This window comes from Cannabis sativa, chromosome 2, assembly GCF_029168945.1.
Source record: "Cannabis sativa cultivar Pink pepper isolate KNU-18-1 chromosome 2, ASM2916894v1, whole genome shotgun sequence".
In the NCBI taxonomy this organism is placed as follows: Eukaryota; Viridiplantae; Streptophyta; class Magnoliopsida; order Rosales; family Cannabaceae; genus Cannabis; species Cannabis sativa.
The window spans coordinates 81,408,309-81,432,620 of record NC_083602.1 but is presented as its reverse complement, the minus strand read 5'-3'; the positions used below and the strand labels follow the sequence as shown (position 1 = coordinate 81,432,620).

The following is a 24,312-nucleotide window of genomic DNA, read 5'->3' as shown; positions in this document are numbered from 1 at the left end:
GATTTTTAACGGAATTGCTCGTCGGATTGCGGTTATTAGGTAAAAATTTAAACCTCAATATATAGTATATAGATGTATTTTTATATTTTATTGAATATGTGTGTATAAAATGTGTGTATATTAGTGTGTGTGTGTGTATAGTTTAGAAATAAAAATTTCAAAATTGAATTAGTGTGGGATATAATTTTTTTTTTTGAGATAATAGTGTGAGATATAATTGATTATATATATGTATGTATAATTTAGTAACTAAGTAACTTGTTACTAATTTTAATAACTAGTTATAAGTAATGAAATAATTAATTTTGCAATTTCGTTGTATTTTTTTATATTGTAGGTTCGACATAATTTTGTGCGTAGCGTATTTGAGCTTGCATTGATAGGTATATACTTTAACTAACTTTTTCTTATTATATAATTAATTATCAATGCATGTTAGTTGAGTTTGAATATCTTAAATATTCCTCCGTAGTGAAGTAGGTTCTGTGAATACATTTACTGCGGTCGGATGGGTGGATAAATTTTGTATTGTTAATCTGTTTTGTTTGTTATTTTAGGCACTTTTAAAATTTTTGAGAACGTCCAATTACAGCCGTTATGCTGCCAAAATTTATGTAGAATTAGGATAAATCCTACTAAAACAAATATTAATATTTACATAACCCAAATAACTAGTTAATTATAACATAGTAATAAGAAGTTAGGTCACATAAAAAAAATAATTATATACACATTCATATATAAACTTTTCAATTTTACCAACATTTTAATCAACTAAACAACCTAATAACATGAACTAAACTAAAACAAGAATTTGAGTCATTTATAAATTAATATGAATAAATTGTGAGAAACTTAGTTAGTTACATTGTGTAATTAGTAACTAGCTATAATTAGTTACTAAATACTGAATTTTTTTGGATAGGATTTTTGTTATGGATAAATCATCGATGCATTTTTAGAGTTTTCCTTAAAGAATTCTAAAAATCATGATCGTATTCATTGTCCGTATGTAGATTGTTGTAATGTATCTAAAGGAAATATTACAATGATTAAGGACCATGTGTATTTACGAGGTTTCAATAGAAGTTATACTAATTGGTATTACCATAGCGAACATTTACCTCATGATCTATATCCATTAGGAAAGCGGGGGGTAGATGATATCAAGGGTAATGATTTCGATGATTATTTATTGGACTTGCTTAACGAAGCACAGGAGGAATTTCTTAATGATCCTGAGAAATTCGATAATTTTCTTAGTGATGCTGATAAACCCCTGTGTAAAAAAACTAAGATTACCAACAATGGTAAAGTTTTACAACATAAAAGCAGAAAATGGAGCGAGTGATAAATGTTTCTCAATTTTTAGCTGCTTTTAAAGATATCTTACCATTTGCCGACTGCTTCCCGAAATCCACTTATGAAGTGAAAAAAAACGTTAAATTCTATAGGATTGAAGTATGAAAAAATTCATGCATGTCCGAATGATTGCATTTTATATCGTAAGGAATATGCAAACATGAATTATTGCCCGACTTGCGGTTTATCCCGCCATAACGTAAACAAGAGTAAGGAGAATAGGAAACCTATCCCCCCAAAAGTGATGTGGTACATGCCTTTGATTCCGTGACTGAAACGATTATATCGTAGTGCAGAACATTCTGAAAATTTGATTTAACATGAGACCAAGAGAGTGAAAGATGAAAAACTCAGACATCCTGCAGATTCCCAAGCTTGGAAAAAAGTAAACTACATAAATCCTGAATTCAAATCCGAACCAAGACACATTCGTCTCGATCTGTCTGCGGATGGAGTAAATCCACATAGATCTCTAAGTAGTCGTCATAGTTCATGGCCTGTCTTCCTAGTTATGTGCAATCTTCCTCCCTAGTTAGTGATGAAGAGGAAATTTAACATGCTTTCTTTAATGATATCAGGCCCGCAACAACCGCAATACCTACACGAGGGCCTATGCAAATGAATGAAATATCCAAACTAATGGATCAGGGTAAAAGAGTGGCCCTCGAGGTTAATGACAAAGGACAATACTGCGGGAAAAACTATGCTAAGCTCGTATCCACTCTAGGAGTCAGATGCCGGCAGACGATAGGGTTGTCCTATAAAAACTGGAAAGAAGTCAACCCGACTCTGAAAAATAAAGTTTGGAAAGACATACAAGTAAGCAATTATTTGTTAGAATTTTGATTTGTTTTTCTGTTAATTCAAATGTTCACTCTAACCGTGTTTGTTTTCCTTCAAACTAGACGGGGTTCATTGTGTCGGACTCCTTCAAACATGATTGTCTCATCCTAGCTGGGAAGTTAATGAAAGACTTTAAGAATAGGATGACAAAAGACATCATAATACGCGCTTTGCAAGAGAAGGATCTGGGACGACTGACACAAGTCCCTGAAAAGCACCCCGAGATCGACCAGGCTGATTGGTGCACTTTTGTTGAAAGTCGACTAACTCCTGAATTTCAGGTACGCTAATTATATTAACACTAAGATAAACTCTTAAATACAAGTACATGTATCTAATGTATTTTTTTGGCATTGTAGGAATTGAATAAGGTGCAACGTGAACGTTCCTCAAAAATCCAATGCAGACATCGAAGTGGTCGGAGTGGAATGGTGAACGTACGGGAAGTTGTGGTAAGTAATGCTTAAATTCTAATAATGTGCTATAAAATTTAATTGGTACTCATTTAATTGTTATAAAATAATGTAGAAAAAGGATCTCGAAGTTCCAGATCCCCCCCGCCACCGTGTTTGGATTAAATCTCGCACCAAGAGTCGAAAACTTGTCACTGATTACGACAAGGAAATTGCAGAGAAGATAGTAAGTATATATTAATCCTTAATTGAGTTCTACTCATGAGTTAGTGTATATAATTCACATACTAATTGCTTGAATATATGCGTGCATTAGGCTCAATTAGAGGAAAAGCTTAGTCTGGGACAAATTCAGGTCCAGGGCCAAAACGATATCCTGACGCAGGCGCTCAAGACACCAGAGCATCCTGGACGTGTCATGGCTGCTGGGTATGCTATTACTTGAAATGTTATTTATTTAGTTACACAAATAAAATCGTAGCTAATTTGCATTTTATGATTTGCAGGTTCCTGACCAGGGCATCTAAACTGTTCGACAGGAAGAAAAGGGAAGTGTCTGATGTTGTGGCTCGACAAGCGAAGGAGATTAAAAAATTAAAAGTCGAAGTCCAATCCCTTAAGCAGAAGAGAAACGCTGCTGAACAAGAGGAAGAAGGAGAGGTGGCTGGTGAGGCGTATGTTCCACAACCATACGCTCCTGAGGATGAGGGACAACCACAAACTTATGCTGAGGAGTTTATTTCCCTCAACGACCAAGGTCTCCTGTACAATTTCGATGACCATGCGGCCCTTAATCAGCAAGTACATCTCTGCTCTGACAACATCGACAACATTGTGGCCCGAGGGTATTTGTACGAGCATGTTGGTAAAATCACTATTCACTGCACAGACTACGATGATTCACATGCCCGAATTTTGGTTTCGGAAATCCTGCAAGAGGACGCTGAAATCCCAATCCCAATTGAAGGGTGCATATATGTTAGGGACGTATCACAGATGTTCTTTCCTTAGCGTAAACACTTAATTCTAACAACCGAGGTAACTTCTCTTATAAATTAATTATTAATGATTAGTGGAGTTTGAATATCTTCAATATTCAACCATAGTGAAGTAGGTTCTACGAATATATGTGCTGTGGTGGGATGGATGAACAAACTACTGTTATATATGTGTTATTTGTCGTTATACAGGCATGTTTAAAATTTTTGGGGGCATTCAATTACAACCGTTATGCTGCCGAAATTTCGGTAGAATTTGGATAAAATTTGATATATTATGTTCCGTTTTGTTTAGGGTCCACTCGCTCAACCGCCTTCAAGACGTAATGCGTCGAAGGGGAAAGCTCTGATGCTTTCTCTACAAGGCGGTGGTGCACGGGAAGATGAATTGTTCTCGGAAAAGAAGATGGCCTTGATCCCTAAATCGCTAAAATGGATGGTTCTTGAATTCCTGAGCCTCAAAGATAAACGTGATATAATCACAATTCCTGTACCCCGAGGATTCATAGCACCACCTACCCAGATCACGTTATCTAGAGACGATTTGCAGCAAGTTGCTACATGTGACTTCATCGACAACCAGGGAATGTTGTTTGGAATGATGTATACTCTTCTTTAATTTAATTAACCTTATATATCAAATTCTAGTCAAATTATTATAAGACACTAACACTTTTTTTGGTAGGCACATCTGGGAGAGCATCAACGGTATGAGAAAAATTTTCAAGTTTTACGACCCAGAGCTTCTCGTAGTGCATGGGAACACTGATGAAGAAAAGAGTCAGTCTTTTGACGATGCGGCAAGACGATTGGATGATTGGTTATCATTAATGAATAATAACCACCAAATGTTCTTTATTCCTTGGAATATCGGGTAAACTCTATTTAATTCTTTAGTGCTAATTGTTCATTTCTATATTATGACTTCAAATTATTTTTATACTATCTTACTTATATTCCAATATAATTTTCTAGTGCGCATTGGACGCTAGTGGTGGTTATGCCAAGGAAAATTATCCATTTAAACCCTGTACGTGGCCGTCCAATTCCCGAAGAAATTACTCAAATGATCGGAAGGTAATAATTTAATGACTTCTTATGTAACAAATTTAAATTAACTAACGAATTGAAATGCTAATATAATTTTTCAAAACAGTGCATTCAGATATATAGGGGACGCACATGAGTATCTTGGCCCGGGGCTAGGAATTTCGCAAGCAAACTGTCCAAGACAACCTAAAAGCCAAGAATGTGGTTTTTATGTTTTGAAATATATCACTGACATCGTCTCACGTGCAAACCCGAGCCGTTACATACAAGATCACAAAGCTGTAAGTTTTAATTATTGATTATAGTATTTATTATAATAACAAATATATAATATACATATATATAAACTAATATAAATTTTTAATTTTTTTAACAGTCTGGGGGTAAGAAGCAATACGATCCAAAAACTGAATTGTTATCATTACAGCGAAAGTGGATAGAACAATTGATGGCGCTGATTCACGTTGACGATTGAGGTTGAAAGGCCCAAGAATTTTTCTTAATCATGTAATTTTTATAGATTAACTTGTAGTTAGATTTATTAACTTATTAATATTTTTGACTAATTTTACATTAGTGTTTGTGTACTATTTAATTACATTTATGAAATGAAATTATGTATTTTAGCCAATTTTAATTTAAATAATATTTAATTTACATTTTAAAAATAAATATGTAATTTAAATTAAATAAAATAATATATAAATTAATAAATATATAATTAAAATAAATTATATAATTAAATTTGAAAAAACTCAAATATGCCCACATACGGCGTCGGTTGCTACGCCACATACGGCGTCAGTTATTAGCTAGGAACCGACGCCATATGTAGTTAATAACCGACGCATAAGGGTACATATGGCGTCGGTTCCTCAAAACCCTTTAGCGTCACCCTGATCAGCGTCGGTAGCGAATTTTGCAAAAACCGACGCTGAAAGGGCTTAAAAACCGCCTCTAAAGGGGATTTTTGTAGTAGTGTATTTAAATAAGGCAAATTGGGCCTTCACAATTAGGGTGGTTCGTGTGAGGGAGGGTTGAGTTCAGTATGTCGCACCCACTACTAATAGCCCCTAACTCTCACACAAGGCCCAAAGGAAAGAAATTTAACCATTAAATAAATAATTGTTATTTATTGAATAAATCCAAACTAATTGAGCCTAAATAAAACTATCTTACGTGATATTTTATTTTAGTAACCTAGTCTATTTAATTAAGTAAACTTAAATGGGCTTCCTATATGCATCTAAGTCCAAAAGCATACATATAGGCTCACACAGGTCAAATGATTTGGATGAGTCCTATCATGTTTCTAGGTTTACACAAATGAAAGAAATTGCAAAATTTACCTGTTACTACTTATTTATAAGATCTATTGACCATTGTACTATGATTAAAATCAAATCATTGGATATGTCAACTAGTTAATCATCGCAATTTAGATCAAATAAATAATAAGTTTGTAAAAAAATGAATAAATAAATAAACAAACATAACAAACATGTAACAAATAACTGGAAAGTAAGTTAAGATATTTCTATTTAAAAAAATATTTAAAATATATCTTAACTAGAATTTAAAATTTAGATTGTTAGAGAATATTTAAAAATATTTAAAATCTAACAAATATCCTAAATATCCTAAATTCTAGCTGAAATTTAAATATCTAACGAATGTTCAAATTTTCTGTTTATTTAAAGAATTTAAATTAATTAAATATATAATGTTGACCTCGCTTTTAGCTAACGACAATGAGTCAAATAGTAATTGATAGAAAATATAATTAAAGTAAACTATGAACTAATAAGTAGTGAGAACACAAGATTTTAAAGAGGTTCAGCCCCGTTAGTTTTGTAATAGCCTACTCCCCTTGGATTGTATTAACTCAAGAATAAAGAATACAGTGTTTCCTCTCTTGAAGCTCTCACAATGAAATCTCTGAGTATGCTCTCTTAGATTTCTCTCAAGCAATTCTCTCGACCCCTCTATCAGTGAGAATGGATCACTATTCATAGGACTAAATGCTTGAGGGAAGGTTTCTCTTTTGCTTACAATGTCTATAGTTGGTAAGAACACATATTACATATTTAGAATACATAGATTGTGGGATTTGGACAGCTTGTCATATCTATGTGATACGATCCTAGACTTATAGGGATTGCATTTGTGCTTCACGATGCAAGTCTTGGAATTGCTAAGTGTTGATACGTTGTTCGAATTGTTTACGCCCACCTTGCTCGGTCGGGAAGACATTCTCCGTGCATGTGTATGCTAAGCTTTGTTCGGAACATCCCTTCAGCTAAATGTAGGAAATAAGGTCCACGTCTAACCAACATGTGTTGCCATGTCATAGTGCAAAAATTAGGATAACATTTGCCCCCAAGTCTGCACGGGACTTCCGAAGTGACGCGTAGACTTCGTCTAAGCCGACCTCGCATCTGAATGGGTGACACGTGTTGGATGCGTCTATTTGTGATCTGATGTGACTCTGACTAGGAGTCCCTTTAGTTTTTGGCTAATTAATACTCTGATTGAATCGTACCTCGAGACGCGCCATTTACTCGCATGCTTTTGACAGTTACCCTTCTCCAGGTACTCAATTGCTTTTAATTTCCAAATATTTACTTTTGGGGAGAAATCGAGGCGTTTGAAATTCTAATTGATTACACCCTTCCACTAATTTTCTTATAAATAGGGTAGAAAATCCTCATAAACCACTTTTACCATTTTTCTTGCTAAGTAATCTCAGAGCAATAAATACTCTTCTCTCTTGAATCCTTCATGGAATTAGCAAAAAGGACCGATCAGCTTCATCCGAACAACCTCAAAGCTTCGAATAGTGAGCAAGTTTCTCATCTTTTTCTCCCTTTATGCTTGAATCTTCAATTTTTTGGGTTTCCATTGTAGAAAATTCAACTGTTCTTGACTTGTTTTAGGAAAAATGTAGAAAATCTAGGCTTGAAACTTTATAACTTTGACTGTAATAGATCACATAACTTAATTGTTGTGACATTTCGACTTTAACTTCGCAATGTTTGGTTCTCACTTTGCCCATTCGGGGTTAAGCGAAGACTAACCCTTAATTCAAGATTTTGAAATTCTGGGTTACGAACCTAACCCTCACAAAATTTTTTGTCTTTTTAATCTATCGATTAGACTATTGGGATTTTATGCCCTAAATAAAACTCATTTCAATCTAATGTGATTTGTTATCAATAGAAGATTAGAAGTCATTTATGTTTACATGTAGTTTTCATGTTTATGGTTTAATGTATACAATTTCTGTTAAGTCCAGAACATATAGTTATTCACAATTACAGTGATGTCAGCACAGTGGAAGGTAATTGTGATTAGATGCTTCAAAAGAAATGTCCCTTGATTCATCAGCGCACTGGATTTACACTGATGTGATAGTCAGCGATACAGCTTACTTACACCTTGGATAAGTGTTATGTTCTTTCCAGAACATTGACAAAGTATGCTAGTATCAGATGTATGGAGTATACATTGGACTGGGACCGATATTGATCTTAGTAAAGATATTATAATCTTACCGTTGTATCTTTCTAAGTCATTATCACTGGTTGATCTTAAATCAAAAGATCTTAATCCTGACATGATTAGGTTCGATCTCAAGAGTGTTATTTGTGTTCTTTGAGCTGTTAGTTAAAGCCTACCATTTGGTTCGAGTCGAACGTATAGTTTGGGAATATGATAGTACAATTGAGTGGGAGCGCTGAACATAGATATGGAATCTATAGCTTCTATCTGGACATAGAAGTGAAATGATAATTTCCTTTGAGCTTGGCTTAATAGAGATAAACGGAAGAGCTCTTATTTCTGTGATTATATTAGTTTACTGAAATATTATTTATAGGAAGCTAAGTGTTTTAAGGATAAAATACATTGAGGGGTAAAATGGTAAATTTGTCCCTACTCGGTGTAAATCCTCTATAGAGGATCTTTGATTATTGGGATTAGAACATTGGTTAAATTTTCATAGTGTATCTATATCGTGGAACATATAAAGCGTTATATATAATTGAGAGTGCAATTCCAAATCTATAGTGGTGCAAGGAGGAATTAATAAGTTAGGAAATTTACTTGGTAAATTCTAGATCTGCTTATTGGAAGCTCAGTTTTATAGGCCCATGGTCCCCATACTAGTTGAGACAATACTGCTTGTAAGACTCAGTTAATTGATTTTAATTAATCAATTATAATTTTAAAATTATACTATGTCTTATTTATGAATTTTTACTAAGCTAGAGTTTAATTGTGAAGAAAAGAGATTCCAGGATTTATTTGTTAATTAAGAGACTTTGTTGAGTCTAATTAATAAATATATTAAATGAAAATTTTATTTGATAATTAATTTTGATTATTGAATAAATAGTTTTGGCATTTAAGTGGTTGAATTTGAAAATATCGCATTTGTGAAAGAATAGGATAAATAGTTGAAAAATAGCAAATTGCAAGTGGTGGGCCCACATCCTATGGCCAGCCACATGTGCTCTATTTTACCATTTATTTATCAATTTTTTTTAATGCCAAATAATTTAAACCTAAACCTAGAAGGATTTCTATAAATAGATAGTGATGGACTCAAATTAAAAGATGATAACAATTGATACACTTAAGCCTTTCAGTCAAAATTTGAGCCTTCACTCTTCTCTCTCTATTTTCAAATCCTTCCTCTCTCTTTCTCTCTTCTAAATTCGAACCCTATAGTGATAGAGTACATTCCCACGCATGGCAAGTTGGTACTCAATCATAGTGTGTAAGACTGTGAAGAATCCATTCAACTGAAGGAGAATCGGGTTCAGATCTTGGTGATACTCTGCTACAGAAAGGATACAAGGGTTAGAGATCTGAGCGAAAGGATTCATTTGATTCCGCTGCAACCAATGTAAGATTTCTTGAACTTTATATGTGTTTAAATTCCATTGATTTAGAAATTCAAATATATAATGTTAAATAACATACATGGTGGTAAATCTAGATCCTGGTAAAATAATCTCCAACATAGACCTGGTCGGTATATTTTGCTTGTTTTTATCGATATCATGGCCAAATACTCATCTCATGTATTGTCTTTTGTAGATGAACCATGGTGAGTTTTGGGGAGGAGAACACTATATTGACCAGGATCTTCTTCAACTTTTATACGAGGACTAACCTTGTCTTCGCGCCAGTCCGTCCTCTTTGAGTGACAGACTTTCTAACTCGAGTTTTAAGGATTAGGAGGTGAGTAGTGAAGGTACACCTACTCTAGAACTAGAGGCACAATATCATTTTAACTCTGAGCAGATCGTAGGAGAAGGCTACAGGCAATTTATTTGGGAGCTTAGGAAGGGGTGGAGGCGTTACCTTCCATCTAACTGGACATATATCGTCCGGCCAGGTATTGTTGATACTATTCCCGTAGGTCGCCCAAGTTCTGGTGCCTTTGGCATCTCTGTTGCTGCTCCTGCCGTTACTGTTGTACAGTATACACACCAACACCCATCTAGGAGGAGGATGATGGCCCGCACAAAACAGACAATGCAGAAGATTAATGCAACTGACCCTCATGTTGCCCGGCATGCCACTTTGCCAAGTGCCGAATAGGACCTGCCCGCTTCTGAGGAAGAAGACTATGAGGGGACGTCGAGGTCCAGGAGGTAGAAGACTAACATGATGATCGTCCTGATAGCCCTTCCGAGGCTAAGAAGGAGGGAGTTGCTCGACCTCTGCTCTTTGGAGGCTACAATGAGGCCGGGGAGCTGATGTCTGAACTCGGTGACGTCCTAGTAGAGCGAGAGGATTACGTCACCTAGGAGTATGCCGAAGCTTTCCCTCATAGGAGGCAAGGTGCCTTGAGGGCCATGTGGGCGTGTCCTCCGTCCATCGTAACTGAGGACTAGTTACGAGATTTGGAGAAAGTTGGGTACCTATGCAGTGTCGAATGCTTTCTCCAATCTCCAAATCATCGGAAACTAGTCCAAGGGAGGGATATTGTGCTTGGTTGGGTGCTCACACAAAACAAGGGGCGATGCTGCCTTTGCACCCGTACTTTAAAAATATTGCGGACTACTACCACCTTTGTCCGACCCAGTTCACACCCAAGGGCATCAAGTATTTATCTGCCCTGTTCATCCTCTATGCCATTCAAGGATGTGGTGAGCTGTCTCTGTACGACACCAACTGGCTCTTTGATGTGAAGTCTACTCCCAAGTAGAGCAGGTCAGGGTACTTCTACTTCTCTCAACTGGATGACAAGTGGCTAAAGGGCATCGTGGATACAAAGGTTAGCAAAATAGGGAACTTTGTTAATGAGTATTACTTTGTGACTGGCATGGAGATTGCTCATACTCGATTTCAGCAGATCCTTGCATATTGTCGTCCTCCTTTCAGGCTAAAGCTTAGGGAAAGGGCTCAGAAAATTCTCCAACTGCCGGAGGATGCTCGGAATATCACTTTGTTGATCACAGAGGCCAACTTTGTGAAGTACAAGCTTTATCCAGCAGATTTTATACCAAAGCCCGTGAAGGAGAAGAAGAAGAAATCCAGGTCGAGCCAAGCTGAGGATGCCGAGCAGGAGAAAGAGCTCATTCAACTAAAGCGTGAGGCTAAGTTGAAGGGAGGTGTTGGAGCCAAACAGTATGCTCAAGAATATTCAGAGCAGGAGAAGGATGCTCAAGAATATTCAGAGCAGGAGAGGTCGCGCAAGAAGAAGAAAGCTCTCTCGACCGAGCAAGCACCAATAGAACGTGCCATCGACCCTTGTGGAGGGAAAAGGAAAAGCCGTCCTGGTGGAGCAAGAAGACTCTACGGATGATGATGCTCCATCTATGATTATTCGGGAGAACGCCCCTGTTAGCGTGTAGAGTACTTCAACTTGCATTTTATTTTATTTTTTTATTTTTATGTCTTCACATATTTTATGTCTTCTTCTGACTGTGTTTCTTTATCTGTGCAGAGATGTCTCAAAAGATGATCCAGGCTCTGAAGAAGAGAGTGGGAGATAGCTCGGGCCTGTCTCCTCCGGCCAAGAAATCCAAGGGTGGTGAGACTCCATCCAAGGACAAAATTTCAGTGAACGTGGTTATTGATCTCTCCGAGGAGCGACCCATTGTGGACCCTTCAACCCAGAAGGTTATGAAGTCCAAAAGTTCCTAGGGAGAGTTTGGACGGGTGTGAGCAAGCTAAGACTAGATCTGAGTAGGTCAGGGCCAGATCCGAACAAGTTAGGGCCCCTTCAACAACCCTGGCATTGTGCATGGAGGCCAGGAGAGGCAAAGATATGCTTCATCACTACGTGACCCGATCACTTCCTGAAGTGAGTGAACATTTGTCCGGGGAAGACAATGAATTGTCCTTAGAACTAGTCTTAGGAGGAGTTCTGAAGGAGATTTCTGGAGTAAGTTCCCTCTATCCTTTTTTTTCATTCTTTTTTAGTTCGGATTTTAACACAATTTTCGTAGAGGCTGGTGTGAAAATGGCTTATGCCTACTCCCGAGCCAAGTCAGCTGCTGTCAAGAATCTTGCCACCTCCAACACGATGCAAAGGCACATGGACTTGGCCAAGAAGAATGTTGAAGAGGCGCGAACCCAGCTCGAGGTCATGCGGAAGGACCTTGGGGAGTTAAACAAGAAACTTCTTGCTACCAATGCCAAGGTTGACGAGCTGACCAAGGAGTTGCAAGACATGCCTTTGACCGCACAGCTTGAGGCACACAATGTTTCCTTATCTCAAGAAGTTACCAGTCTCAGGAGGACTTCTGAAGGAGATTTCTCAAGTAAGTTCCCTCTATCCTTTTTTTTTCATTCTTCTTTAGTTCGTATTTTAACACATTTTCCGTTCAGGCTGGTGTGAAAAGGGCTTATGCCTACTCTCGAGCCAAGTCAGCTGCTGTCAAGAATCTTGCAACCTCCAACACGATGCAAAGGGACATGGACTTGGCCAAGAAGAATGCTGAAGAGGCACGGACCTAGCTCGAGGTCATGAGGAAGGAACTTGGGGAGGTAAATAAGAAACTTCTTGCTGCCAATGCCATGATTGACGAGCTGACCAAGGAGTTGCAAGACATGCCTTTAACCACACAGCTTGAGGCGCACAATGTTTCCCTATCCCAATAAGTTACCAGTCTCAAAGATGAGTGGGAGGGTCTCCAGACTCTTCTTAACAAGTTGAAGGAGGATGCTAAAAACAAGAAGACTAGGGAGGAGGAACTTGTGGCAGAGGTCAGAGGACTCAAGAAAGAAGTAAGAACAAGAAGTCCAAGGTGGAGTATCTTGAGAGGGAGTTGGATGTCTTGGAGACAGCTAGTCTCGAGGTTTTCTACGACTTTTGGAAGGCCAATCCCAAAGGGAATTTGGATTACCTAAAGTGCTTCCAAAGAATGTATCTTAGTTATTGCATGGCCCAAGCGGCCAATGAAAACCCCGAGGTGACCACTTCCACTGCTCCTACCGACCAGAACATTGACGCTCCTTCCGTCCAGACTGATGGTCCTCCAGCTCCTTCAGACCCAGTTGATCCATACCAAGAGCCTGGGACTCCTGCTGTTTGATTGCCTTCTTTTTATCTTTCTTTTTTACATATGTCTGTTCGGCCAGTAGACCTTCTTTTGAGACAAGGTGACCGGTCAAGTGGTCCTTAAACTTGGAATATATTTTTCATTTTTTAGACAACTGGCTGACCTGGTAGCTTTTAATTCCGGGTTTACATGCTTTGTTATCCTTAATGAATTTCGTTCCTTGTTATGATCATTGTGCAACTATGTTTGTTTTGTTTTTTTTTTTTTGCTTGTTATTTGTTTTTACCAAATGCTTTGTACGGGTATAGATGCCCCCAAGTGACCGAGCAAACTTTTAACTCTTGGTCACTTGCTTTTCACAAGTATGCTTTTTGTTTGTTCGGGTCTATGGGTACGAGCAAACCTTTGTACACACTTAATGGTAAATTCATAACTTGCTAATAGAATTGACACAATTTGAATTTAAATAAGCATCTTTATTCATTTATTGGTCGAAACACACTTGTTACCATAGTAACTTACATAAAAGCTATTATACTGATTTGATCCAATCTTTAGCTTAACTTAAATAAAACAAATTGTATAAAATAGAAATTGTACTTTCAGTAGTGGTCGTCCAACCTGAGTACTTTGTCATTTCATCTGAACCTTTGGGCGTAGTCCGCCCAGAAGGCCATTTACTTAAGAGTAAATGTTCTTTCATTTCGTACTTAAAATGGTCGTCTGACCTGGTACTTTAATTGGTAGTATTTTCTTAAATGTTCCCGTTCTAATACCTTCCTACCAGAATGAGTTGCATTTTTTCGTCGTTCTTACCCAGTTTGTATGCTCCTAATTCTAGAACTTCAATCACTTGATATGGTCCCTCCCAGTTTGGTCCGACCACACCTGTTGTGCTGTCTTTGGTGTTCAAGAATACCCTTCTGAGGACCATATCTCCCATAAAGAATTTATGTGCTTTCACTTGCTTGTTAAAGTACCGAGCTACCTTCTGTTGATGAGCCACAAATTTTAGGTTTACTGCAACTCGCTTTTTTTTTATTTCGTCAAGTGACTCTACAAGAAGCGCATGGTTAACTTCTTGGTCATATGTCAATCTTCTGTGCGATGGAGGTTCTAATTCCATGGGCAGCATAGCTTCATAACCATATGCCATGGCAAATGGAGTCTGTTCAGTCGCTATTTTTTTCAGTTGTGCGGTAAGACCATAATACTTCTGGGAGTTCTTTCGGCGAGTTTCCTTTAGCATCTTCAAGTCGTTTCTTTAAAGTGTCTTTGAGTGTCTTGTTGACTTCTTCAACTTGATTGTTTGCTTGGGGATGTGCTACTGCGGAGAAACTCTTTATGATCCCATGGTTTGCACAAAAATTTTCCATTGTCTGAGACTATCTTGTACGGTAATCCGAACCGACAGATTATATATTTCCCCACGAAGTCTTGCACTTTCTTGGATGTGATGGTTGCCAATGGTTCAGCTTATGTCCATTTAGTGAAATAATCTACTGCAACCACTAGGTATTGTACTCAACTTTGCCTTTAGGCAATTGTCTGATTAGGTCAATTTCCCAAATGGCGAAAGGGCAAGGATTCTGCATCTTTGAAAATCTCTGGAATTTTTCACATTTCTTAATGTAGACCTTTGAATCTTCAATCATGGTCAGCCAAAAATATCCTTGCCTTAGAATTTTCTTAGATAGACTTTGCCCGGCTGTGTGGTTGCGACAGAATCCATTGTGTACTTTAGACAAATGTCGTGCAGCTTCTTCTTGTGTAACACACCTGAGTAATGGCATGGAGAATCCTCTTCTATACATGACTCCATCTACAATGATGTACTGTGCAGCCTTTCTCCTCCTTTTTTGAGCTTCGTTTCTGTTACTTAGGAGTTCCCCCGTGTTGAGGTAGGCTGCTAATGGCATCATCCAATTTGGAGATGTGTCAATCATCTCAATTTCTTCTAGGCAGGTGATACTGGGTTTTTCAAGAAATTGGATGCGGATTAGATTAGCCTTATCATTTATATTGTTGCTCGCAAGTTATGCTAATGCATCAGCAGTTGCGTTTTCTTCTCTTGGAATTTGCTTGAGGGCATAGCTCTTAAATTATGTGAGCAAGTCATGTATTTTGCTTAAATAAGCTATCATTTTTTCTCCCCGAGCTTTGTACTCCCCAGATACATGATTTACTACTAATTGTGAGTCGCTGCAGACCTCAATGTGTTCGGCATGAAGTTCCCGAGCAAGTTTTAGGTCGGCAATAACGGCTTCATTGTTGGATGCTCTAAACCCAAATTTGATTGACCCGTGTAGATGTTGCCCCCTAGGTGTGACAAGGGTAATCCTTGCACCGGACAGTTGATCTCTAGCCGACCCATCTACATGTAACTTCCAGGTGGGTTTCTCTTCGTTGTTGCTCGGCTAAGGTTCTTGTACTGGCTCTGGCTTGTTTGTTGAAGTGCTCTCTTCTTTGCCCGTACACTCAACTACAAAATCTACTAAGGCCTGCCCTTTAATTGTTGTTTGGGGTTGAAACATGATTTCGTACTAGCCCAGCTCCACTGCCCATTTGAGTAACCATCCAGAGGCATCATGTTTTTGTAATACTTGGCGTAATGGTTGGTCAGTGTACACCCAAATTGGGTGAGCTTGAAAGTAAGGCCTTAGATTTCTTGTTACTAAGATTAGGAAATAAGTGAGCTTTTCTATCAGTGGATATCGTCCTTCAGCTTCAATGAGTCTTTTGCTGATGTAATAGGCTGGATGTTGGATATTGTTCTCTTCTCTAATCAATACGGCACTTACAGCATGTTCTGTGACGGCAGGTTTATCCCTATCTCTTCCTTGTCCAGAGGTTTTGAGAGTACGGGAGGTTTTGCAAGTTGCCATTTTAGCTCTTGAAAGGCGTTCTCGCATTCCTCCGTCCATTCAAATTTCTTGTTTCCTCGCAGGATGTTGAAGAAAGGAACACACTTGTCTGTTGTTGACTTTGAAACAAATCTACTGAGTGCGGCAATCTGACCAGTTAAACTTTGGACTTCTTTGGTTTTTGTATGCGATTTCATATCCAGGAGCGCGTGAATTTTTTCTATATTGGCTTTAATACCTCGGGTGTTAACAATAAAGCCAAGAAACTTACCCGAGCTAACTTTGAAGGAGCACTTTAAGGGATTAAGTTTCATGTTGTATTTCCTGAGAACTTTGAAGCATTCGTCCAGGTCATCTATATGCCCCCTAGCCTTCCTAGATTTGACGAGCATGTCATCCACATATACTTCCATATTTTATCTGATTTGGTCTTTGAACATTTTGTTTACCTTTGGTATGTAGCTCCAACGTTCTTGAGACAAAATGGCATGACCTTGTTATAGTATAGACCCATATCTGTTCGGTTGTATGTTCTTGGTCCAGTGGATGCATTTTTATTTGATTATACCCCAAATAGGCATCCATGAAGCTTAATATCTCGTATCCAGCTATTGCATCCACAAGTTGATCTATTCTCAAAAGTGGAAAACAATCTTTGAGGCACGCCTTGTTGAGGTCGGTGAAGTCAATACATACTCGCCATTTTTTGTTAGCCTTGGGTACCAATACGGGGTAAGCTACCCAGGCTGAGTAGAAAGCCTCGATGATGAAGTTGTTAATGCGCAGCTTTTCTACCTCTTCTTTTCATGCTTGGGCCCATTCCTTGTCCAGCAGTCTTCTTTTTTGTTGAACGGGCCAGAAGTTTGGATCAATTTTTAGGGCGTGTGAAATTAAAGAAGGAACGATATGTTGGAATTATTTTACCAGGATCTTAGATCTACTCACAAGTATGTTGTTTAATATCCTAAATATGAACTTCTAAAACGATTATAAATAAACACATATAAAGTATGAGAAACCTTACATTGGGTGCAGCGGAATAATATGTCTCCTTCCACTCAAATCTCTAACCCTTGTATCCTTTCTGTCGCAGAGTATCACCAAGATCTGAGTCTGAATGTCCTTTTGTTGAATCTGGATTCTTCACGATCTTCCACACTATGATTGAGGTACCACTTGATGTGTGTGGGCACTACTCTATCACTCAAGGGGTTCGAATCAATAATGAAGAAGAGGGAAAGAGAGGTGGCAGCTAGGTTAGGTAGAAGGCACTCAGGTTTTTCTCGAAAAGGAATAAGATGCATCATCTTTTCCTGAAGCCATCACTACCTATTTATAGTATGCCACCTAGGATTAGGTTTGAATTATTTGTCATTAAAATAATGAAAATATTAAATGATATATCCTACATAAGTGGCCGGCCAAGGCTATGGATATTGGCCCCCACTTTTGCAATTTGCTGTTTTATCATTTCTACATCTCATTTTCTCAAAAATACCAATTTTCAATTTCAACCATTAAAATGCCAATTTCAACTATTTAATAACTAAAATTAATTATTAAATAATATTTTCATTTAATATATTTATTAATTAGACTAATCAAAATCTCTTAATTAACAAATATACCCTAAAAACTCTTTCTTTACAGTTTTGCCCTTGCTTAGTGAAAAAATTCATAAACTAGACATAGTCTAATTTTAGAATTATAATTGATTAATCAAAATCAATTAAGTGAGTCTTACAAGTAGTATTGTCTCAACTAGTGTGGAGACCATGGGCCTATATATCCGAGCTTCCAATAAGCAGACCAAGAACTTACCAAGTAAATTCACTGACCTATTAATTCTTTGTTGAATCCACGCATAGAACTTAGAATTGCACTCTCAGCTATATAGAACGCTCTATATGTTCCACCATATAGACATGCTATTAATTATCCATTGTTATAATCCTAATTTGATCAATGATCCTCTATATAGATTATCTACATTGTATAGGGATTAAATTATCGTAACACTCTACAATGTATTTTATCCTTAAAACACTTAGTCGCGTATAAATGATATTTCAGCGAAGTGAAATGAGTACTCAACCATTTATCTCTGTTTAGCCAAGCTCGAAGGAAATCATCATTTACTTTCTATTCATCAGATAAAAGCTATAGATTCCATATCTATGTTTAGCGCTCCCACTCAATTGCACTACCGTGTTCCTGTTGGGTTTTATGCCCTAAATAAAACTCATTTCAATATAATCAGATTTACTTATTAATAAAGATCATAAATAACATTTTATGTTGCATGGTTCACATGATTTATTTCATGATTATATGTATATAATGTATGAATTTTTTTTTAAGTCCAGAACATATGAGTTTGTTAAAGATTATAGTGTTGTCAGCACAGTGGAATATAATCTTAATTATATGTTCAAAAGTTTATTCCCTGATTTGTCAGAACACTGGATTTAAACTGACATGGTATAATCAACGATAGGTATTCTTACACCTTGGAAAAGTGTTATGTCCTTTCTAGGACGTTGGCAAAGTTTACCAGTATCGGATGTATGGAGTATACATCGGAAGGGACCGATATTGAACTTTGATTAGATATATTAAAACTTACCGCAATATCTATTCAATTCAATATCACCTGTTGATCCTAGATCAAATGACCTTAATCCTGATATGGGTAGGTTCGATCTCAAGAGTACTATACATGTTCTTTGATTTGTTAGTTAAGCCTACTTTTGGGAACATGATAGTATAATTGAGTGGGAGCGCTACTATAAATATGGAATCTATAACTTCTATAGGAACTTAGAAGTGAAACCATGATATCCTTCGAGCTTGGCTAAACAGAAATAAATGGTGGAGATCTCATTTCACTTTGCTGAAATATCATTTATACGGAGCTAAGTGTTTTAAGGATAAAATACATTAAAGGTGTAGCGGTAACAGTAGTGCCTTTTCAATGTAGATCATCTATTAGAGGGTCATTGATCACATTAGGGTTATAACAATGGATAACTAATGACGTGTCTATATCATGGAACATATAGAGCGTTCCATATGACTGAGAGTGCAATTCCAAGTTCTAAGTGTGGATTCAATGAGGATTTAATAAGTTAGGGAATTTACTTGGTAAATTCGGTTCGACTTATTGGAAGCTCGGTTATATAGACCCATGGTCCCCATACTAGTTGAGACCATACTACTTGTAAGACTCAGTTTATTGATTTTAATTAATCAATTATAATTCTAAAAGTTAGACTATGTCTACTTTATGAATTTTCACTAAGCAAGGGCGAAATTGTAAAGAAAATAGATTTTAGGTTTATTTATTGATTAAAAGACTTTATATGTCTAAATTAATAAATATATTAAATGGAAATATTATTTAATAATTATTTTCAAGTTATTAAATAATTAGAATTGGCATTTAAAAGGTTAAATTGGAAAATTGGCATTTTTGAGAAAATGGGAATGGAAAATTACAAAATGGGAAAGTTGCAAAGTGAGGCCCAATCCCTTTGTATGGGCCGGCCACATGCATAGGATTTACCATTTGTAGTTTCCATTATTTTAATGCCATACAATTCTAACCTAAACCTAGAGGGTTTTCTATAAATAGAAATTGTTGGCTTCAGGAAACAGACACAACATTGAACATTAGTTTTCTCTCAGAAAATGCCACACGCCTTCTCTCTCTCTCTTTTCTTCTCTCTAAATTTTGAAACCTTTGAGTGATGAGTAGTGCCCACACACATCAAGTGGTACCTCAATCATAGTATGTAAGACTATGGAAAATCTGCATCAAAGAAGGAGAAAAGAAGATCCAGATTCAGATCTTAATTATGCTCTGCTACAGAAAGGAATCAAGGGCTAGAGATCTGAATGGAAGGAGTCATAATATTCTGCTCCACCCACTGTAAGGTTTTCTAAACTTTATATGTGTTTATTTTCATTGTTTTAGAATTCATATTAGGATGTTAATCAAACATACTTGTTAGTAAATCTAGATCCTGGTAATATAATTTCCAACAGTTCCCAAAATGTACGTATCACCCTGACTCAAAAGTAGGCTTAACTAACAAATCAAAGAACACGAATAACATTCTTGAGATTGAACCTAATCATATCAGGATTAAGATCATTTGATCTAGGATCAACTAGGTGATACTGAATTGAATAGATATTACGGTAAGTTTAATATATCTAAATCAAAGTTCAATATCGGTCCCTTCCAATGCATACTCCATGCATCCAACCCAAGCTTTACTTTAACCAATGCTCTGGAAAGAACATAGCATTTATCCAAGATGCAAGTAAACTATGTTGTAGATTGTCATATCAGTAAAACCCTGTATACTGATAAATCTTGGAATATCTGTAATCACATAGTCTTGATTACTTTCCACTGTGCTGACGACACAATAAATAAGAACATAAAAGTGAAAAGGGTTTAGATGAATTTAGAAATCAAATAGACAATTAATTGACAATATGAACCAAAAAAATACACAAATGAATGAAAAATACTTATGTTTCTTTATTTATATTGAATAATAGAGATTACATTGAAATGGAATTTTATTTAGGGCATAAAACCCAACACAATACCAACCAGGTCCTCATGTGACCAGGCAAAAATGTCTAGATTTTCTCTTAGAAATTTTATCAGGGATGATTTTACTTCAAGCAACAAACCTTTTCCAATTTTAAGTTTCCTGGTCGGAACACTTGGATCAATTTCTATTTCTTCTAATTCTTCCACCGGCCCAACATTTATGTTTCGCTCCCCAAGTCAGGGATGTACATCTTCGTCCTCGCCTTGGGCGGTTTCCTATTTGGCAATGCTCTTCACCTTGTCCGAACTCTGACCAGAGGATTCTTCCTTTTTGGCCTTGGTTAGGGCAAGGTTGTAACATTCCCGTACAACTTGTTGATTTCCTTTTAGGCACCCTACCCCATTCTTCGTTGGGAACTTGACGCACGAATAGAAGATTGATGTAACAGTTTTTAAGTCATATAAGACTGGTCAGCCTAACATGACGTTAAAGGCTGATGGAACATCAAGTACCAGGAATTGTGCCATCACAGTTATGCTCTTCGGAGCTTGTCCAACAGTGAGGGGCGAGTGAATTTTCCCTAAAGGTGCAACACTCTGGCTGAAGAAACCATATACGGGTTGGAGACAGGGGATCAGATCTTTGAGTTGGAGCCCCATTTTTTCATACAGTGTTTTGAACAGGATATTTGTTGAGGCTCCATTATCTATCATAGTTCAGGCCACTATTTTGTTAGCTATCTGTACTTCCACGACTAATGGATCGTTGTGCAGGAAGCGAACATTGACAACATCTTCTTCAGTGAAACTTATAGTGGGTTCCCCTACCCGTGGCATTTTTGGCATCCTTTCCTCTACGGCCAGAACCACTTCTTTTTGTTGGTGCTGTAAAGTTTGGGCGTACCTATCCCGAGCTTTGCCCGAATCTCCAGCTATATGTGGGCCCCCAATGATGACTTGTAAATGCCCGTCCACTGGTGGAGGCAATAATAGGTCTTGGTTATTGTGTGCTTGGGCGGCCCTTTGATTCTGGTCTGCCTTGACATACTTTTGCACATGCGGGTTATTTTTTCTTATCAGGAATTCAATATCCCGATTCAGATTGTTGCATTCATTAGTGTCATGGCCATAATTTCCATGAAAACGACAAAATTTGGACATGTCCCGTTTACTTATGTCCTTTTTCATGGGAGCAAGTTTCTTGTACGGGACTATCGACTGCGTAGCCATGTAAATGGTCTCCAAGTCGTCAGTCAAGATAGAGAAAGCAGTGAACTTGGAAGGATTCTCTTTAGGGGTCTGTTCGGCTTTGCCTGTTAACTTTCCCTTTTTCCCATTGCCTTGTATGTCGTTGTTATTAAATCTTTTCCCGCCAGGATTTGAACTACTAGGGTACTGAGGGTTTTGGGCAGATGTTCCAACTGAAGGAGCCTGTGGTTGTCCCGGTCTAGGCTCGACATCTGCCCGTTGAATGGCTTCTTCAAGCTTGATGAAACCATATGCTCGGTCGAGGAAATCACTCATAGAGTCTACGGGACCACTTTTCTTAATGTCTTTCCATAGCTATCCAAGAATCTCGATCCCCCCAATATGGCAGCTAGCTATCCTTCTTCAGTTAACCGTGCTACTTTTGTGGCCTCTGTCATGAAATTGCTTATGTAAGCTCAGAGAAGCTCCCCTGGTCTTTGCTTCACTTCGACCAAGTCTTCTAAATGCAGTGGGAGTTGGCGAGAAGAAGAGAACTGTTCATGAAACTCCGAGGAGAAGGCTTTCCAAGAGTTGAACCTTCCTGGGGACAACTTGAAGTACCACTGCTGTGAGGCTTCTGAAAGTGTGGCAGGGAATACTCTACAGCGCACATCTCCTCGTACCCATTGCAAATCCATTTGCATTTCAAAATACTTGAGATGCGATAAGGGATCTTCTTTCCCTGTGTACATCTTCCAGGTCGGCATTTTGAACTTGAGGGTAGCTTTAGAGCATTGATCTCAGGAGTAAATGGGGATCTGCGTGCTCGGTCCAACTCGAGATCATTGAGCTTTTGACTGGCCATGCCTTGGAACATATTTTTCAATTCATCCAACTGTGCTTGCACGGATGGGCGAACTTATTCGACCTCTTAGCCGATCAGTGCCACGTCAGGATCTCTTTGAGCTGGATCTTTGATGCAGATATCGGGCTGAGTCGATGGTTGAACGTATTGTTTGTCTAGACCTCTCCTTCTATTCAGATCATCCCTGAGATCATGAGCTGTTCCCAATTTGTGAAATACTAAAACACCAGGTTGTCTCAGTGACTGGTTGGTTTGGCCAATCAGTTGGACAAAACCGGTAGTCTGGGCGGAGTTATTGGGTATAACCCCACTTGATGAATTGCCAGATAAGGTTTGGCAGCCTACCACTTGGCCCACAGGTGGAACCTATGACCGGGGATTGGACAACTGACCGTTCAGAGTTTGGGCAGTATGCTCAGCAAGAATTTCTTCCGAGCTACCCAGTGGGATGCTGGACGCAGGTTGCTGGTTAGCAACTTGGTAGGCTCTTCGTATTAGTACGGTGGCTTGCTTGTTTTGTCATCCATGGCTGCCTGTTGAGCCTTCAGCGTTTCCATCTTTCTGTCCCTCCATTTGGTGAGCTGACGCCTTTGCTCTTCAAACGCAAGGTTCATAGCAGCACGGAGCTCTTCTTGATCATGATGCAAGGTATTAGTATGACCTTGCATGATCCCAAGAGCATTATGGAGATTTTGGATCTCAGTGTCATATCCAATGGTTGTCTGAACATTTGTTACTGAAGGGATTCTAGTGCTAGGAGTACCCAGTTCGGCTGTTAAACTGGTGTTTCCAGTCTCTTGCACACCGGGTGTGATCCCAGCCTGAGGAGACGTCACACCTTGACCCACAGTAGGTGGTTGCGTGTTTGGTTGCTCATGATTAGTGACTGGTGGGACCCTTGCATTCTCTGGGATCTACAGTGTAGGATCCGCCACTAGTGGATCCACTTGATCGACCACGCCTCTGCGAGTTTGCACCACCATCTTAAGTGTCTGATTAAACTTAAAGAAAAGAGCAAACTAGGGTTATTGCTCTCAATGAAAGTACCAAAATATTGACCTCGCTTTTAGCCAACGACAATGAGTCAAATAGTAAGCGATAGAAAATATAATTAAAGTAAAGTATGCACTAATAAGTAGTAAGAACACAAGATTTTAAAGAGGTTTGGCCCCGTTAGTTCAGTAATAGCCTACTCCTCTTGGATTGTATTAACTCAAGAACAAAGAATACAGTGTTTCCTCTCTTGAAGCTCTCACAATGAAATCTCTGAGTATGCTCTCTTAGATTTCTATGAAGTTATTCTCTCGACTAATTCTCTCGACCCCTCTATTAGTGAGAATGGATCACTATTTATAGGGCTAAATGCTTGAGGGAAGGTTTCCCTTTTGCTTACAATGTCTATAGTTGGTAAGAACACATATTACATATTTAGAATACATAGATTGTGGGATTTGGACAGCTTGCCATATCTTTGAGATACAATCACAGACTTATAGGGATTGCTTTTGTGCTTCATGATGCAAGTCTTAGAATTGCTTAGTGTTGATACGCTGTTCAAATTATTTACGCCCACCCTGCTCGGCCGGAAAGACATTGTCCGTGCAGGTGTAGGCTGAGCTTTGTTCTGAGCATCCCTT

General features: G+C 38.0%; 1 protein-coding gene across 1 annotated transcript; it reads left to right on the top strand.

Moving 5' to 3' along the window:
* Positions 1-2,594: 2,594 nt before the first annotated feature.
* Positions 2,595-4,949, top strand: LOC133034046 (uncharacterized). The gene is made up of 8 exons (XM_061109064.1): positions 2,595-2,657; positions 2,734-2,844; positions 2,935-3,047; positions 3,125-3,656; positions 3,912-4,219; positions 4,302-4,490; positions 4,592-4,693; positions 4,773-4,949. The coding sequence occupies exons 1-4, from the start codon at positions 2,634-2,636 to the stop codon at positions 3,627-3,629; spliced, it is 753 nt and encodes a 250-aa protein (XP_060965047.1). The 5' UTR covers positions 2,595-2,633; the 3' UTR covers positions 3,630-3,656; positions 3,912-4,219; positions 4,302-4,490; positions 4,592-4,693; positions 4,773-4,949.
* The last annotated feature ends 19,363 nt before the right edge of the window (positions 4,950-24,312 follow it).